We start from the raw sequence: 17,293 nt of genomic DNA, 5'->3' as shown, positions 1-17,293 counted from the left end.
ACAGCTCCTTTAATTAAAAGCAAGTTTTTACAAAATATTTTGCTATGTACCAACACTTTTCTTTTTATCTATAATATGTACGTCGTAATTAATTATTCCGAAAATGTGTTGAAACACACATTACAAATTTCACATCGTACATACGAACTTGTGATAAACTGGTTAGAACTGCAACTATACTGAATTTTACTTTTTAATCAGTGTGTACTGTTTGTTTTGATTGCGGACTGTCGGAATGAGTATATTTTTCTTACTTGAAAACTTGAGTACGAGTTTGCCTGAAAGCTGGATGGTGCTGCCACCATAGCGGTGACTACGGCAAAAACCTTAACTAAAATTTTATGTTTGGTGGGGGAAAAGATTTACTCGAAATCAAGTTTGAAGCTCGGTCAGTGCCAGTAGAACGGTCGTTGGCGTGAGATGATAAATATAGTTAATCCTAATTAACGTAATCGAGTTTTCGATTTTTACGCACCTACAACCCGCGTAATAAGTCCTTTGGATATCATTTTTCCGGTCGTTTTAACTCCAGTTTTGACGGATTAAAAAATTACGGGGACTTGATAGAAGAAAATCCGAATAAAGTAAACAAAATAAAAATAAAATAAAGTGTGCGAAACCTTCATAATTAATTTAAAAATATAAAAAGGACTCGTATTGTGTTCATCAGCTGGGTAGCGCCAATAAAACGCATGCTCCTCCCCACTACGAGGTGCAAGTGGGGGTAAACAGCTGAGAATCGGATACAGACTGAAAACATCAAGTTCAGGTTGTCAGTTGCGTTGTGGTCGTGATAAGCGTAGGTTACAAATATGCTAAGTTTAGTCGAGTGTGGATGCACTTGAGAACTTAGACAGATTTTATGCAAACAGTTCAGAATTGATTGACTGTTCCGCCCTTAAGTGTAAAGTGAATGTGTACTTAGTTTCTCATTTTTTTGGATATGGTGCCCCAACAAAACATGGATTCATCCAGGTCAGAAACACCGATTAGTGCTGCTATACCCAAATTCGGCTCGCAACTAATTGACAAAAATTCAGCGACACCCTACTCTGATGCCACTCAGGTAGGTCGAAGAAAATTTTTTTCGGAAGACGTATTTATTTATAATATGTATGGACTTACGCTATCGGAATTTACTCTCCGTTCGAACTTATCGTGGTTATTGCAAAATATAAATTATTTTGCATTATTGTGATAACAGAAATATGCGCAGAGGATTAACAATTTTGCGGTCGCAGGAAGCCATGACCGAGTGTCATTAACTCATAGGTGACAATTATCGAAAACATGGATGACCTTGTAAAACTTTGCACTCTTCACCTCTCAGGTTTAACAGACTCGAGGAAACCTTAGAGCATTAACAAATCAGATACAGTTCGCGACTACTACAGCTGTATAATTCGAGCCTCCAAAATGATCTTCAGAAAGTTTCAGCTGAAAATAGTTTCAGAATTTCAGCGACGCACTGAAGAGGCTTTCATGTTTTCTAAATGAGTCGGAGCAAAACACTATTTAATAAACGTTGAGACATTTCCGACGACTTGCTCGGGTCGCATTTAAATTTACTCTCTTGTCGTACACGAAGGTTGCCAATTTTTCGCACGTGTGCATTTTCCAGACAACGAACGAAGCGATGTCTGTTTCCTCTTTCAAATGTAAAATTTCCAGTCGACGGATGTGCTTATCCAGTGCATATACATACACGGAACACGGCGAGTCTAAAAACGGGAATCGAAATTGAAGAAAATCGGAAAATGGCAAAAGGGAATTTGTAGGAGACGAGGTTGTTTTAAAAAAGACAGAAAAAGGATGTCCGCGTGTAACTTACGGACGTGTTCGAGCTAGAATTCAAGTTGCAACCAGTTGTTTCGACATATGATCAGCTGCTGAGGTGTTTGGCTTTTTCAAGGTCTCTGACTCATGTCGCTGTGTAGCAGATAGATACCAGTGCACGATATATAAAAAATTATAATTGGTAACCTTTACGACTGCGGAAATAATAGCTTAACCTTGAATCTTCGAACAACATTCGTTTGATTAAATTATGGTTTTCTGGTAAGGAATCCCTGATCTCACTTCACCGCTTTCGGAACGCGACCGTTGTTACAACTACATGTAACTAAAGCCTCTTTTTCTATAAAATAGAAATGGTTAATAGACTAATAATGCACAAACCAGTTATCGGCGACTTTATCTATGGAACGCATCAGTAAAATAGAATGTGTGGGTGGAATGATAATTGTTTTAATCAAAATCCTGTTTACTTCGTAATAAATATAGATCCGGAGCGTTGACAACAATCTTTTCGCTTTCGATGCAGTTACCGTAGAAGTGTTGAAATTGTGTGCAAAGCGCTAGTTAGTTAGGTAGATAATCGTGTGACGAAGGTGCGGTGTATTAATTTTTAAGTTGCAATATAGGAAAAGTGACGGAACAAAATTTACGGCCCAAGTTGTAGGGAAAGTTCGTGCTGCAGCAACTTGCGAATTATGCAACGAAACGCGCTATCGGGCTCTGCGAAGCAAAACGAACTAAATAAAATATTAGCCTCGTTTTATTCCAATGAATTACAAATTATCAACACGAAATTAAATGAGCGGTCCGGCGAAAAACAAATCATTAAACCATTTTTTATGGATGGCTCGATCCTGATCATTTATTTATTCGCGTCTCGCCGACAAAAACTTCTTTCCTAATTACAAGTATTCAAATTAGTCAATTTCGTATAATTAGTCCTAACTTTAGTATTATTAGATGTGTAGGTCTTGTAATTTTCGTCGATTAAAAACGAGTTTCGGACTATACACACAAGCTAAATTACTTTCCATAAAGAAAAGTCCAAATCTGATGTGCGCTGGCCAGAGTTTCGTAAATATTTGTCGTGATCAGGAATAAATAGTAAATCACGCAAGTTTTGTGGCCGGGAGGTGCGCGATAAAAAACGTAGTTTTTTACGGCGATCCAGTAGTCCATGAACCGCATGACCTGCTGCGATCTACCTCATATCTCTGTTAGTTGTTTAGTCGTGCTGTTGTTTCTCCAGGCACCTTGATTTATTCTGAAAACCAGTTCTTGCAGCACGATGCTCTCTTAAGTGTGGTTATTAGATATTTTATATTCCGTGTTTTATTGCAGCGACGATTATGATCCTCTCATGATAAATGAGGAGACTAGCTGTGAGATAATTGCCAAGGTTTTGTATACAATTTTCAATTACTCATCTATTATTTTCACTAGACTTATCGGTACCGTTAGCGCGTCTACGTTTTCCTACGAGGCTCCCTTTCACGACTTCACCCATCCACAAAAAGATGATCGATCTTGATGGATCGAGCTTACAATCATTAGTTTTGGTCTGAAAATAGCGATCGCCTCTTCCATTAAAAACTTTCATCGTCGCTGTCAAGTCGGAATTAAATCGCATCTCGCATTGAAAACAAGATTCAGTTGTATCTAAAAAAAAATTAGGAAACCGATGAAAAACGTCCGCCATAATCACGATCTGTTTGTTTCTAACCACGCCTGTGTGTGACGATGCTTGCTATTCAAGGTTTCTCATAATTTAGTGTATCGTTCGCATTGGAAAAATCTAATCACTTTAGTGCGTACAAGTGTAAAAATTACACGTTTCCGGCCCGGAAGCGATATCGGGTGGTATCGTCACCAGAAGGTCAACCTAACATGGTGGAGTCCTTGTTGTGTTTACATTTTGGTAACCCGCTGATGAATCAGGAAGCAGAACGACCTCAAGAAAAATGACGCTGTTATCTATCAGCGCCTCCGACGAAACACGGAAAATCGCATGTTCGAACACATATTAGAATTGTAAATATAAGGATGCGACAGTGAATATATCTAAGCAGGAATTGCGAAATTTTTCGTTATCGATCTATTTACGCGATGCGTTTTTCATTCAACCACCACACAATAACCGACCAATCTGCATTTCGTATTTCGGGACACTAATCTACTAATTCTAAGTACATACAAATAAACGCACTATTCAAAAGTGATGGATTTTACGAAACGTAGTTAAACATAAACTTGACTGTTCTGCAATTAACCACATTACGTCTGCACCTGAACGCATAACTTTTGCATGTAATGTTGCATCGCTAAAACGTTCTTACTGTGACAGGAAATTAAAAGAAATTTCTTGTTAGTTGTGCAACTAAACAAGTACTTGTACTGCGTTAGAATGAACAACAGAGTAAATCACTTTAGTGTTTGTTTCGTTAATTTTTAGGAATGTCGGTCCGTTAATATACGCAGTTATGGCCTAAACATCGTACGTCCAATCCGAAAATCGATACGCAATTTGGTATTAGATTAGTGTTGGCTTGTGGACGCTTTACCAGCTAATCATGCCCCCTAGTGGCCTCCTAGACAACGCATTACGGCCATTTTAATTATCCTAATGACCGGACTAGCAGCTTCCTATAAGCAGATTAAACTTAGACTGTGTTATCACTTATATTCTTATCTGAGGATGTCTCCAAATATGTGTTTACATTACAAGATTCAGCCTTGTATCTCCAATTAAATGTCAGCCGTTTTCAACTTGATGAGGGACCTAACGATACTACTCCAAACCTTACTTATTAATCATTATGACAATTCACATGGATCAGATTTTCCGCCAGTTTTAACATGAAGCAAATAAACGTGTATTGATCAGCTGAGTCGAATTACACAAAAACGAAAGAGAATTTCAGCGATACAAAAATAACAAATAGGTAGCACACCGATACGAATTTTCAAATTACAATAACTGTGAAAATACGTGATGAAGTATTAAAGACCTTTGAAACTGGTTGTTCGAAGTGAAAATTTGTGCAAAATTTATCTGCGCATTTGTTAGAAGTATGAATTGTTCTTTATTATTTGTCTTGCTACTTGTTACCAAGTATCTAATTATTATTTTAAAAATGTAAAGATTGTTAACCTGTCAAAAACTGCTAACTGGATTTTATGTGTTATTTAAGTTCATCATAATTGCACTCACAAACAGTTTGCTTCATTTTTGCTAATGTTGAATTATTTTATGAGCAATATACGCGAGGTTTATTATTTTGTTTAAAATGTGGCAGCTATTAAACATGTATGATTAATGTTTTTTTAAAACCATTACTTTGCTTTTGTCGAACCCAACGGAAATAAGAAGTAAACTGATATTCAAAGGATCGTTGGAAATTTTACCGCGGTAGCCGATAACGATGCAATCATATTAGTTTCAAAAATAAGAATATCAGCAGGCAATGATAAACAGGCGACATAAAAAAATATCTAGGCAAGTGTTCCTGTTTGTCTGAAATATATTAGGCTATTATGTTGTTAATGTGCCACTTAATTAAATATGAAACTATTATAAATAACATCATAAACTGTACACAAATCTACTCAACACTTTAAAAATGTTAACATAATGCAAACATTTGCATGGTATATTACATACGGGAAGAAGAATGGTTGTATTTGCGATCGATTACTGTACCACTCTCGTACATTAACGATGTCGCAACGAGAACTAATTAAGGCCTGTTGTAATTGTAAGTACCACTCATATTTTTAATTTTCGTCTGTTCATCGATGCGTTTCAAATCGGCATAATTATCAAACTGGGCCAAGGTGTAAAGTCGTAATGCTTTTCCATCATTGTCGGATCTGAATTAAAATATTTTGCAATTACTTTGTGGTAAAGGCGAGGGTAAATAAACACATTGTTGAAAATAACACAAATAGAAATATCGGTTGCAATATTTTTTCTATGACTGTTGGAAAAGGTGTAGCCAAGAAACGTGGTTAGTCATAATTATATCGTGCAACAACTTCGTGGAATCTGCCACTGAATTTTTTTTAAAACAAAAGTGTTCTTTCCAAATTAATATTTACGATCGCTTGTCGGGCAATTAAACACTTGAAAAAGAAATATGAGCACGAGCCTCGTGAAAAATCAAAATTATATATTCAATGAACGGTCGCAAAAACATGCAAACTCATCGAATCGTGCGTGAGTACCATACCAATGGGTTTGTGCGTGTCCGCCATGACAGAGGCGCCACACGTGACCCGAATATGTCATGCGAAAACTGTTCAGCTGTTTACGATATTTTGCGACCTTAAAGCTCCTATTTACCTAGAGAAAGCATTATAGGTCATCTTCCCTACAATATGTACAGTATGTTACTTCCCTGTTATTTCCTTGTGCAAGGTTTCTGCAACTAGGACACAGGAGGATTTATCCTTGGACTGCAAAATGTGAAACCCCATTGAGTTGTTATTCTGCGAAGCTTTCTCAAGCTTTTATTGTAACACTTTCATAACTCTGTTGCTAAAAGCTTGTTTTTCCATTTACACTAAAGCAATTACTTTAAAATCTTATTTAGACGTTTTTGTACTGAAATGTCACATTTCTGCTATAATTGTGTATCTGACTAAAGTAACATTATAATTTCGCCCCGAAGTTTCCACTCAAGATAATTAAAATAAAACGACAGAAAGGAATGTTTCGGCGTTTCGAAAATTAATCTCTATCTCTTGTCAGATGAATACGTTCATGAGGTTGCTCTAAATTGAATATCTTTTCATAAAATCAAATAATAATAAATTACTCACTGTTGGTGCGGCACTGGAAGTTTCAGTTTTTTGGCAGATAATGAAATAATGAAATACTTGTAGCACTTATTTGATTACAGCTCATTAACGTGGTAAAATTTCGTTGAAGAAGTCGTATTATAAGATGTTTTTATAAATTATAATTATTATTATTATAAGCAGATAACCTCAACCTTAAATACCTGGTAACTGTAGAACAATTTTGTACCAGTCATTTTATGTCAACTTACTTTTTGTCCAGAGCTTGGAAACTAAGAAAACGACAACTACTTGTTTTGAGTTGGTTAAAAAAACATGTATCTGTTGCATTCAGTAGCTATACACGTATTAATAAAGATAACATACGTACGTTTATCACGTCTGTTGTCGAATCCTTGATACGAAGTGAACGTGAAGATTGCGTTTGGTATGTTATTTCCGGGTTTGCGCACGAGATGAGAATTACTTCGTGAAAGGACAGTGTCCATATTTAGAGTGTCTTATGTCTCTATTTATCCTTGGCTATTGCTGTTTTGGCACATCGTCGACATACCGCAGTAAACAAAACATGTAGTTTTTAAAATTGTTTTTGATCGTATTCAAGTGATATATTTGTTTATTTATCGCTTAAAGATTAATTTCTATTGATCGTTTATTTCTTTTGTTACAGACGAAGAAAAACAACCCCAATCACATCAAGAGACCAATGAATGCATTTATGGTTTGGTCACAAATTGAGCGCAGAAAGATCTGCGAGGTTCAACCTGACATGCACAATGCCGAAATCTCCAAAAAGCTCGGTCGCCGTTGGAAGGAATTAAAAGACGATGAGCGTCAACCGTTTATCGAGGAAGCAGAGAGGCTTCGACAACTTCACCAACGCGAATATCCAGATTACAAATACCGTCCTAGGAAAAAGACGTCTAAACCCGCACCCAAAACATCCTCTGCGAGTAAAAAAACGTCTAAAAAATCCTCAAAGCTTCACAAGAACGATAACAATAACAATAGTAGCAACAACAATTCCCTTGTTAAGGAACGACTGTACGCTAGGCGTACAGCATTACCAGAATCGACGGCTTCAAAGTTGAAGGAACGATTAGATTTATCGCCGAGTATGACGCCGCTACCACTGCCACCTGTAAGCATTTTGGCAAAGGTGCCATCTAGTCCTTCTTGCGATATCCCAGATTCTCCAGAGAGCGCGACGATTTACGACGACTCTTTGGCGCCTTTACATCACGAGGCCGAAGACAGGCTCACGCACGGTTCCACTGCCACCCTCGACGATCTGGACAGGATCGACGATTTTAATTTGTTGCAACCGATGGAAATCGATCTCCAAGAATTAGCAGACATCGAGATAATGGACAGCGGGTCGAACGGGTCCGGTTCCCACCTGGACTTCGACTGCCCCAGAGACATCCCCATTTTCTCGAGTCTGGGCGGCTCGCCGTGGAGCGACGGGATGTTTGACTGTTGAAAGAAGAGACTCTAAGACTGTGGTAACTGAAATTCGTGTGTTGGCACAATCATTGTTATCATCTGAAGATGCAGACACACGCGCATCGATCGAACATTCGATGCAGTCCAGTCGAAGCGGTCGCAAGTGTTGCTCCACCAGCTCAATTTGTCGGACCGACCGTGTCGACAATATTTTATATTATTATTGTTATTTAACCCCGATAAATGATCTCATCTTGTGTTTATTATTTTTTGTATTTATCGTAGTAGCGCGTCGCCGTTTCGTTCATGTTAGGTTCATCATCATACGTATTCCCGGATTCAACCAGTTGTTAGTGCCTAGCTCAGTATAATATGTCGGACATTACCCGGGTCGCCCGTCATTAGTTTCGATACATGTAAAATCCTGTTGGTCGCCATTTTGTACATTGTTGGCGACGACGGGACACAAAATCAGGCTGTGATTCATCAATTTGATGACCAATATTTAGTTGTCAAAAGTCAGTGTAGTTTTTACAATTTCTGCCTCCAGCTTTACGATTAGTTCGGGCGCATTTAGCGACGACGGCAAACAGCTGATTGTTTCGTTACTGCCAACCGCGAACGCAATGTTTCTGTCTTTTTTTACTCACCATGTATTTTATTATGTCATCGTTATTCTCACAAAGACGTCTTGTTCGCGGACAGGGCGACTTTGCTTTCATTAAAAAATGTATTCTTTTAATTCGTTCGTCCAGAATTGTACTTAATGGTCCTAAAATCTTGTACAGCTGTAAGGTTAAGTGAGCACTGTGGGTTTGTTAGTGGTAGGAATTGATATTAACAGTAAGATATCCAAATAGGCTATAGGTTTGTTTGTGCTACTGCTGTCAACGACTCGGGCATTCGATTTTACTTTACTGTCCATCCAAATTTAATGTACTTTTTTTTCCTACAAAATTTAATTAAGATTTGCAGATGTCATTGCAAAAGCTGCATATTTTACATATACGCTTACAAAATTTTTGTTCAATGTAATCAAAGTCAATGCACAAACTTTGTAATGAATTAAACGTAGCGTATAAACATTTTTTCAAATTTACAAAAATAGATTAGCGAGCGACATCGATATTCTTCTATAATATGATATTGAGGCACGACCAACGCTCTACGTGTGCTTTCAATGTATAGAATAAACTTTACGATAACATTTAAAGTTAGATCGGACTGTCCGTATAATAAGAGTTTTCGAATTTTAAAATTTTATGAGGCCTGGTACAGTATGAAAATGTAGAGTATAACATATTCGGTGTATTTTTGTACCCAATGTTTGTTCACGCGGTGCAAGCGCAGAGTTGGCGGGGACACGTCGGTGACTGACTTAGATTGTAGGTTTTTATGTTGAGCTGTACTGGTTATGAGCTACGAGTTGATAATAATAAACTTATTTTTGTTTTTCATTAATTACCGTTCTTTGGTTCGACTGTCTTTTGAGAAACGGCTCTGCTCTTGTATTTCGCGACCTGTATATATGACATGTATAGATTTGCTCATGTAAAAAATTGTTTTTGTTGAATCGTACTGTTTATGCAATCATTTTAAATCATTGCAATAACTACCGCTACAAGTCTTGGACGACATCCTGCTGTGAACGTCACTAATTCGGACTATCTCATAAAATGCTGTCAGTCACAGTGTGAGGTCGAACTAGGCAATATTGTAAAAAGTTATTTTGTGCGGCATTGTTGACCCTTTTTGTTCTGGTAAACGATTGAGAGATTACAAATTTAGCAATATTTTTGCATATTACTACCTTGATGTATCATAAAGATCCCTGCATTTTTCTAGACCCATGTATTATATTCATATTACTATATTGAAGTTATTATATAGTGTGTAAATTTTGTATTGTAGTTGCTGTTAAATATATTAATTATATGGCCAATAAAAGATTTTTTCAACTTAATTGTAGCTATTTTATTTCATTACAAGTGAAAGCTGTACAGAGGAAATGATGACGATTTGTGTAAGGTAAGTAATTTATTATCTCCGTTACGGTGTTTCTACCCACCAAGCACCAGCACTTGCCAAAATTAAACTTTATTTGTTACAACAATATTTTGTTGTCTCTAAAACACGCGACAACATTCTACGTTTTACGAAACTGATTTAATTTGTTTGATGGTATTCAGTGATAGTAAAATCATCCCCATGTAATGTTAAAATAATAACGTTGCTGCACGTAGATTATAAACTGTAATCTTAATAGAAGCCTTATATTTTACAGCTTGTTGTTTTAAAGCTACTAAATGCGAGTTCTGCGCCGCTAACTTTGACGATAACTGCCTCCAGTCACCGCGACTTCCTCACTTTATAGTATTCGTAATGACATTCGTGAAAATTGAAATATTTAATGTCCCGAGCTTGAGACACCCTATCTTTAAAAAATTATAAATGTTACAAATGTTTCATGTTGACTTGGGGTAACAAACATCCTTCTATTACGTGCTTGCAGTGGTGAAATGCCTGAGTTCTATACTAGTAGGTCCATAAACTACATATAAAAAAGCCCACTATACAGATATCAATACCAACCAACTTCAATTTGGTGTATCCATTCATATTTGTGTTATATAAAAACGGCATGTGTGTACATTTATTTAAAATGAAACATACTTGTGGGAAATGAGCTCCAATCCGCACCCCTTGATCAGTAATCAATCCAATGTATTACCCACTAAGCCGTCACTTATGGTCCGGAACTGGGGTGAAACAGGACGATCTTGGTATCTGACGTCAAACTTTTGGTGAAATGTATCTTGTTGCCAGTAACGGTGTCAGACAGAGTACAAAAAACTTCGAATTGAAAATTAATAGCGAACATTAATATTTTTCACTTGTTGACCTTTTGACATTGTCTTGTATTGCTATGCCATTATTTTACGACTGGATTGTAAAATATGAATATAGAAAAGTCTAGAGGTAAAGTTATTATTTACATAGTGATAATTTTACTCTAATCCTAAGACGTCACATTTTCGTAGGCAAAGTTTGCCTTTAGTTCAAAGACTGCAGAAAATGACGTCATGTTAAAAATGCCCAAATGTTTTTTATCTACTTTAGGATTACCTACATAGGAAGTCTCAAATAAAAAGCATGTTTGAAATGATTCCTTTATCAACCATTTTAGAAACACGTTATTTAAATTGACAAGATAATGCCAAAAAAAAAACGCGTTTTGTATCAACTTTGTTCTAAGTTCCCTTTTGTAAACTGGTTAGCATAAAATCCTAAATGATTGGAACCGGAAAAATAGATGTTAAAAAGTCACAAATTACATACGAAAAAACTGTTTTTAGATGTTCTACCAATTTTTGAGAACACATTTGACACTTTTTATCTGTAGTTGATTCAGTTTGACAAGTTGACGATAATGACGGTGATTTCACTCTGGTTATTACTGATGGTGAAACATATAAATAACTTCTTTTTTTCTTTCCAACCAGTTTTATTAATTATATACTTAAAATATCGTTGGCGTTTCGATCTTTATGTAGGTTTTCGTCAGAACTATATAATTTTACGTATTATAAAATTATACATTTTGAAAAAGGTTTACAAAAAAGGTCCAAATCTCATCTGCGTCGTATATAATTAATAAAATAGATCAGAGAAAAGTTATTTGTGTATTTAATTGGAGTAGAATTTCTGTGCAATTTTATCATTGACTTCTTGATTATTTTCAGCTATAAACAACCAAAAATTAGGCACTGTGTCTTGCAATGTTATAGCACAAAGTTAAACAACTCAGAAAACAATGTCATTACAGGTTAAGCTTTTTGTGTGTAGTTAATTTAAAATTTTGTCATTTTTACCTGCATTGCAGTACACAAAGTAAAAATTTCGATTAATATTAAACTTAGCTTTTATTATTTATTAGACAAAGTTGTGGCTAGACAGTAGCGATGACGTCATTACAAACTTGACTTTATCAGACTGGTAGCAATAAATTCCAAATTTATTCTTAAAATGTAGATCTTGTTTAGCGTTTCATGATCTAGTAAAGTGTCGTAGCGAATTTTTGTTTTTACGTTCTTTATCGAGTTTATTCCATGCATTAGGACACACTGTATTGCGTTAAATTGTAATCATAATAAATTACCGTGGAATGCAATTATTTTAATCTCTTAAAGAATTGCGAATTTTAACTCGTAAATCAAATAATATTTCTGGTTGAAAATAATACTTGTATTCAGTGATCTTTATCAAAATTATCACCATAATTTGAGCTATAATTGCTTTCTTCCAGATATTCCGTGTAACCAAACGCAATAAATAATTCAAGGTTCATGCATATGTGTTATTCTCTTTAGCATTTCCATACAAATTAATACGTTTTATGCCTATAGTATAACACGCGTATTGTACTTAAGCACGCACTTACACGCTATACCAACACTCCTGAGTAAAATTATTATATAAAAATGCTTGAACGTAATTAAATATTTAGAAGCCATACAAATCAGTCAAAAAGTAGTATGATCAAATTAAAGATCTAATAGTTCATATACATATTTATTATAATGTTTAATGATCTACGGATACAAACTCGTATGTGCATGTATGTACATGTTAACGTAAAACAAACACTACGACTATATACAGAAGTGCTACGTGGCAACACCTTATCCTTACCGAATTAATATTTCCAAGGCAATAAAAAAAATTAATAAAACTCTTCTTGAAACCGTTAAAAATTTGTCGTTTAAGAATATAAATAGAGATTCCGTGATGAAACAGTAATAGGAACCAAACACGAATAAGACCAAATAGAGGAAATAAAAAGAGTAATTATTGGTGGCATGCGATAAAATGTTCAAGTTTCCATGATCTTGCACGCACTGAGATGCTTTATTGGTCGATGGTGAAAGATACATTATCGGAATTGTTTTGAACTCGTTTCCCACGAGTCGACCTCTACAAAAATCATGCCCAATATCGGAAAACACGGGAAACGTGGTGGTAATCCATATACAAAACCATTATCTAACAAGTTATGAGGTCAACAACCAGATGGTCGATGTTGGTAAATCGTTCTTCGTGGATATTGCAGATTGTATCTCAAATCTCAAATTGTTGTATCAGACTGCTTGCTCTAACGGGAACTGGTAGTTATCGCCTTTAGAAGACGATATGGGAATTATGGACAATTTTGAAGAGATAAATATTAAATAATAAAATTAATAATTTTGGAAAAATAAAAATCACTCATTGGTTTAAGCGCTTAGCAACGTATGCATTAAAAGTAAAATGGGTGTACACATATTTTTGACCAATTTGGGTTTCACCTACGTAAAAGAATAATGCGGTAGCTTATTGCTAATAAATTATTGTCTGCAACAGAAGGTTACTAAAACCAGTGTTTCCTCATTACAAGTGATTATATACTAAAATTATACTAGCTACCGCAAAGAGGTTAAACAAGGAAGTTACTAATAGATTTTCAAAGGTAAGTGGCTACTTATACAGCAAAAGTGCATGGCAATTAAGTAATAAAAAATAAAAATGAATCACAATACAAGCTAAGATGATGGTATCAGCAACTAATTTTAACCACTACTAACGGAGTAATAGTATTACTAGACTAAAATTGTTTCAGGTAGTCCTGATTCAGAGGATTTTCTAAATGACACCAAATTTCGTGACCTGAATTCCATTTTTTTCGTAACACAGTCCTAGGCAAGAAATCTGTAATTCGAAATCAAAACACATGCCAAGTTAACACTAACTGGCTTTTTGTTCTCACAATAGTAAAATTGACAGTATACTCAAAAATGCAATAATAATAATAAAGTGGCATTCACTTTGAAAAAGTTATTTTTTTGTAAGAAGTGTGAGTTACTTACACTTCATCAAAAAAAAATTAAACATCACTATTCCATTAATTTTAAATACAGTTAATTTTTTCAAGGTATAAAGCCTCTCAATGTCTCAATAGATAGGTAATTAAATTAATATTAGATAGTTCCTATAATTTCCATTCGTCTTATCATCTGACCACTAGCGTAGCCATTTCATTAAACCTTGTTATATAAATATTTGAAGAGATACGAATGAAACTGTGAACTCCTATTTCTGGCATTTTTTGGAACTGCAAAAAATATATTGTCTACAAAAAATATATGTATTTTAAAGTCGAAAAACACCTAGGGGAAAGCATTTTACTGTACAACATAACTTTCGAGACCTTAAAAAGAAAAAGCTTTACCATAAAAAACTTTTACTTTTAACAGTAGTTTAGACCGGAATCTGCACAGCGTAACGTAAAAAAAGAAAAAGACACTAACATTGATTTAGGAATTGCAAAGGATTAAATAAAATTGATTCATTTCTGCTTCATAAGCTAAGGAAATATTGTGAGGGCCCGTAGAATGGCTACTATCATCTACAGACAGTAGATAGAAGCTACTAAACCGATTAAACGCTAACTAAATTATGTCTCATCATTCCCAGACCATGATGACGTCAAATTGAAATTTTGCGAAGTAAATGGTATTTTGATTTTATAAAATAACATATTCCTACACTTGTGGTTTATGAACCGTCTTGAGTTTTTACCCTAGACATCCAGATTTTTTGTGAAATAATTATGTCTTGGGACGTGGAATACCTAAGGTTCGATAAAATGTCTTTATTTTTATAATTATTTACTTACACCGAATGTCTCAGCATTTAATTATAAACCAATTTATTTCATCGCTTGTCTCCGAAACGTCGCTTCTTCTTCTCCTTAAATTTGGGGAATAAATTTACTATATGATCAGCGTAGTATTGAACTATAAAGTATGTTAAAGTTATACCACTTCATATAATACAATACTCTTCACCAAAAATTTGATAATTTTAATTCAAAATTAATATAATCACAACTATAAGCTCTACCGCGACTTGTACATTTTTTTTTTACTTGTACTTGCTTTACTGAAAAGTACATCTTATTGTTAATAGATTTTCAAAATTGAATTATACGATATCAGTCCACTTTACATAATTAATTAATTAATTAATTAATTAAATTATTATAGTTACGTTTACTCTCGATGATAGGAAAGGGCAGTTTTGTAATAAGTTCATTTTCCGTTTCCGCTTGGCGGTTTGTATGTTGAAAATATTGTAAAGACGTAATGTCGGAAACTATCGCAATGATTCTGCAATTTTACCTTATCAAGAGGTCAGTAGAACACTAAGTAAGTAAAATTGATTTGTTACCTCAAAAGTTTGTTAAATAATTTCCACTTAAAATAAGTAGTACAAGACGTTAGTAGAACGTTTTTTTTTCATACTTTCTTGATGGGTCATGACGCCTAGAGTACGACAAAGTGGGTTTCCCGTTTCTGTCTGTCTGTTTGGCCATGTGTCCGCCCTCTTTGTCAATTTTTGTTAGACAGATAATCTCCGAAACTATTGTCAAATTTTATGTCTATTATGAATAGAGACAAAGCATATTTGCATATCTAAACTGTTGGGCATATCGAACTCAAACTTGTACATATATTTTTTATTGTTTCTCTTCAATTAAGTATTTTTGGGTTTTTACTGCATATATAAATGTATATTTTATACATAATTCTTTTTTTTACGTATTATTTTTATTTCTTATGATTTTAATGTTTTTTCTAGTATTGCTTGAGCAGAGCAGGTAGTAAACTCAAGAAGTGTGCAGGTAGGAATGAGATTATATTATTTGTTATTTTCTTAGACAGTTGTCTCTTGATTGACATCTGTTTGTTAATCCTTTTAAAGGCTAAAATTTCGGCCACAAGAGTTTAAAGTAAAGACCATTTAGTGAATACCGTCTCTCTCTTTCGAAAAGTGTTCGTCCGAAGTCCTCATAAATCACTTAGATTTATGGTATTGATAGCACTTTATAAAGGGCTTCCAATAAACATTTCACTAATATGCAGGTAGGAATTTTTAGACGGATTATTTATTTTTGTTATAAAATATACAATACGCCCAATTTCCTTACTTCCGTCAAGACAGATGTAAAAATTTAGTGAACCAGTTCCGGCTATTCCACTGCTTGCTTTCGTTGAAAGAGTTCTTGTATCGACGTGAAACTGCAAAATGCCGAAAGCTGGGTGTTCAAAGACTGAATCGATTGTTGAAATTATTGTTATTAGTACAAAATGGTATGGACTGAACGACTTTAATCACACAAATATAAAAATTAAATGACTTATAATTGATTACTGTTCTATATGTCATATACTTTTGTTCTTCAGAATATTTTGCACAGGCATTTACAAAAAACTAATGTTCGGAAGCATGTTGGGTTTCAAAATTGTTAAATAAATTTGCACAGAAAAATACGCCACGATATGTACGCAAAGTTAGTCTTTATTATACGACATGAATTAGACAAAAAGTTAAGGAAACTTTTTACCTATCTGATGACATCAAAATTATAACAGCATTTGTAGTATCTTATTTATAAGAAAGGATTACTGATTTTTTTTTTCAAATTCACCTTTATCTATTTGACTATGCATCGTTATACAACGCATCTAAACTAAAATAGGACTTCATACGCTGTCTAAAACATACTTACTAAATTGACCTGATTGAGAGTTTTTGTCAAATTAAATTCTTACATTTTTATCAAAATTGATTTCAGACTTTAGGAACACAGTGTATACTGTGAGATATATTATCAAACTCAGATTAGCCACACGTCATAATCTGCACTAATGGTGAAACGTTGTTTTAAATAAAATTGTATAACGAGGTTTTCACAGAAAGTAAAAAATATGCCACTTTATGGCATGTGGTGAGAAATAACTGGTACATGTTCAGTACGTGTTTAAAGCTCCCGTCAAATTAGCTTGACAGCAATTCTAAAACACGGCAAACGCTCCATCATCCACAGCTGATTCAAGAGGTTAAAGAAATTTATTATCGAACACCAGTTTCTTGTAAAAATGAAAAAAATGTTTTTTTGATAACAGATAGACTGCAAAACAGGGATGTAGAATTTTCCTCATCCCTTAAGTAAAATACCACAAATTTTAAATAAGATTATAAAAATAGATTTTTTTTAATTTTGCTTCCAAGTTGTTAAACAGGTAAAGAGGCATATGTACCGAGTGAGATTTTCATAATAAAATTGTATGATGACGTCACCTAGAAAGCTTATGTCAATTTGGATAGATGGCGTGTAAAAAATAAATATAGTTTTATAAAATTTAAGTAG

General features: G+C 34.5%; 1 protein-coding gene across 3 annotated transcripts; it reads left to right on the top strand.

Moving 5' to 3' along the window:
- Positions 1-403: 403 nt before the first annotated feature.
- LOC135124651 (sex-determining region Y protein-like) lies at positions 404-10,006 on the top strand. Of its 3 annotated transcripts, none has more exons than XM_064049879.1 (2): positions 404-975; positions 7,268-10,006. In XM_064049879.1, exon 2 carries the CDS (start codon positions 7,304-7,306, stop codon positions 8,078-8,080), a length of 777 nt encoding a protein of 258 aa, XP_063905949.1. In that variant the 5' UTR covers positions 404-975; positions 7,268-7,303; the 3' UTR covers positions 8,081-10,006. The 3 variants fall into 3 exon arrangements, with proteins under 3 accessions (XP_063905949.1, XP_063905947.1, XP_063905950.1); XM_064049877.1 differs by having other exon boundaries at positions 404-1,066; XM_064049880.1 differs by lacking the exon at positions 404-975 and adding an exon at positions 5,458-5,552.
- Positions 10,007-17,293: the final 7,287 nt, after the last annotated feature.

Source organism: Zophobas morio, unplaced genomic scaffold, assembly GCF_036711695.1.
Source record: "Zophobas morio isolate AGI-343-1 ecotype UQ-CSIRO unplaced genomic scaffold, CSIRO_AGI_Zmor_V1 ptg000007l, whole genome shotgun sequence".
NCBI classification, from domain to species: domain Eukaryota; kingdom Metazoa; phylum Arthropoda; class Insecta; order Coleoptera; family Tenebrionidae; genus Zophobas; species Zophobas morio.
Note: the sequence above shows the minus strand (reverse complement) of the source record. Positions and strands in the feature narration are given on the sequence as shown.

What these genes read in the sequence shown, in the direction of transcription:
- LOC135124651 (XM_064049877.1), top strand. Translation starts at nt 944, where the DNA reads ATGGTGCCCCAACAAAACATGGATTCATCCAGGTCAGAAACACCGATT. An exon ending in CCTACTCTGATGCCACTCAG is followed by an intron (nt 1,067 to 7,267) that starts GTAGGTCGAAGA and finishes CTTTTGTTACAG; the next exon opens with ACGAAGAAAAACAACCCCAA.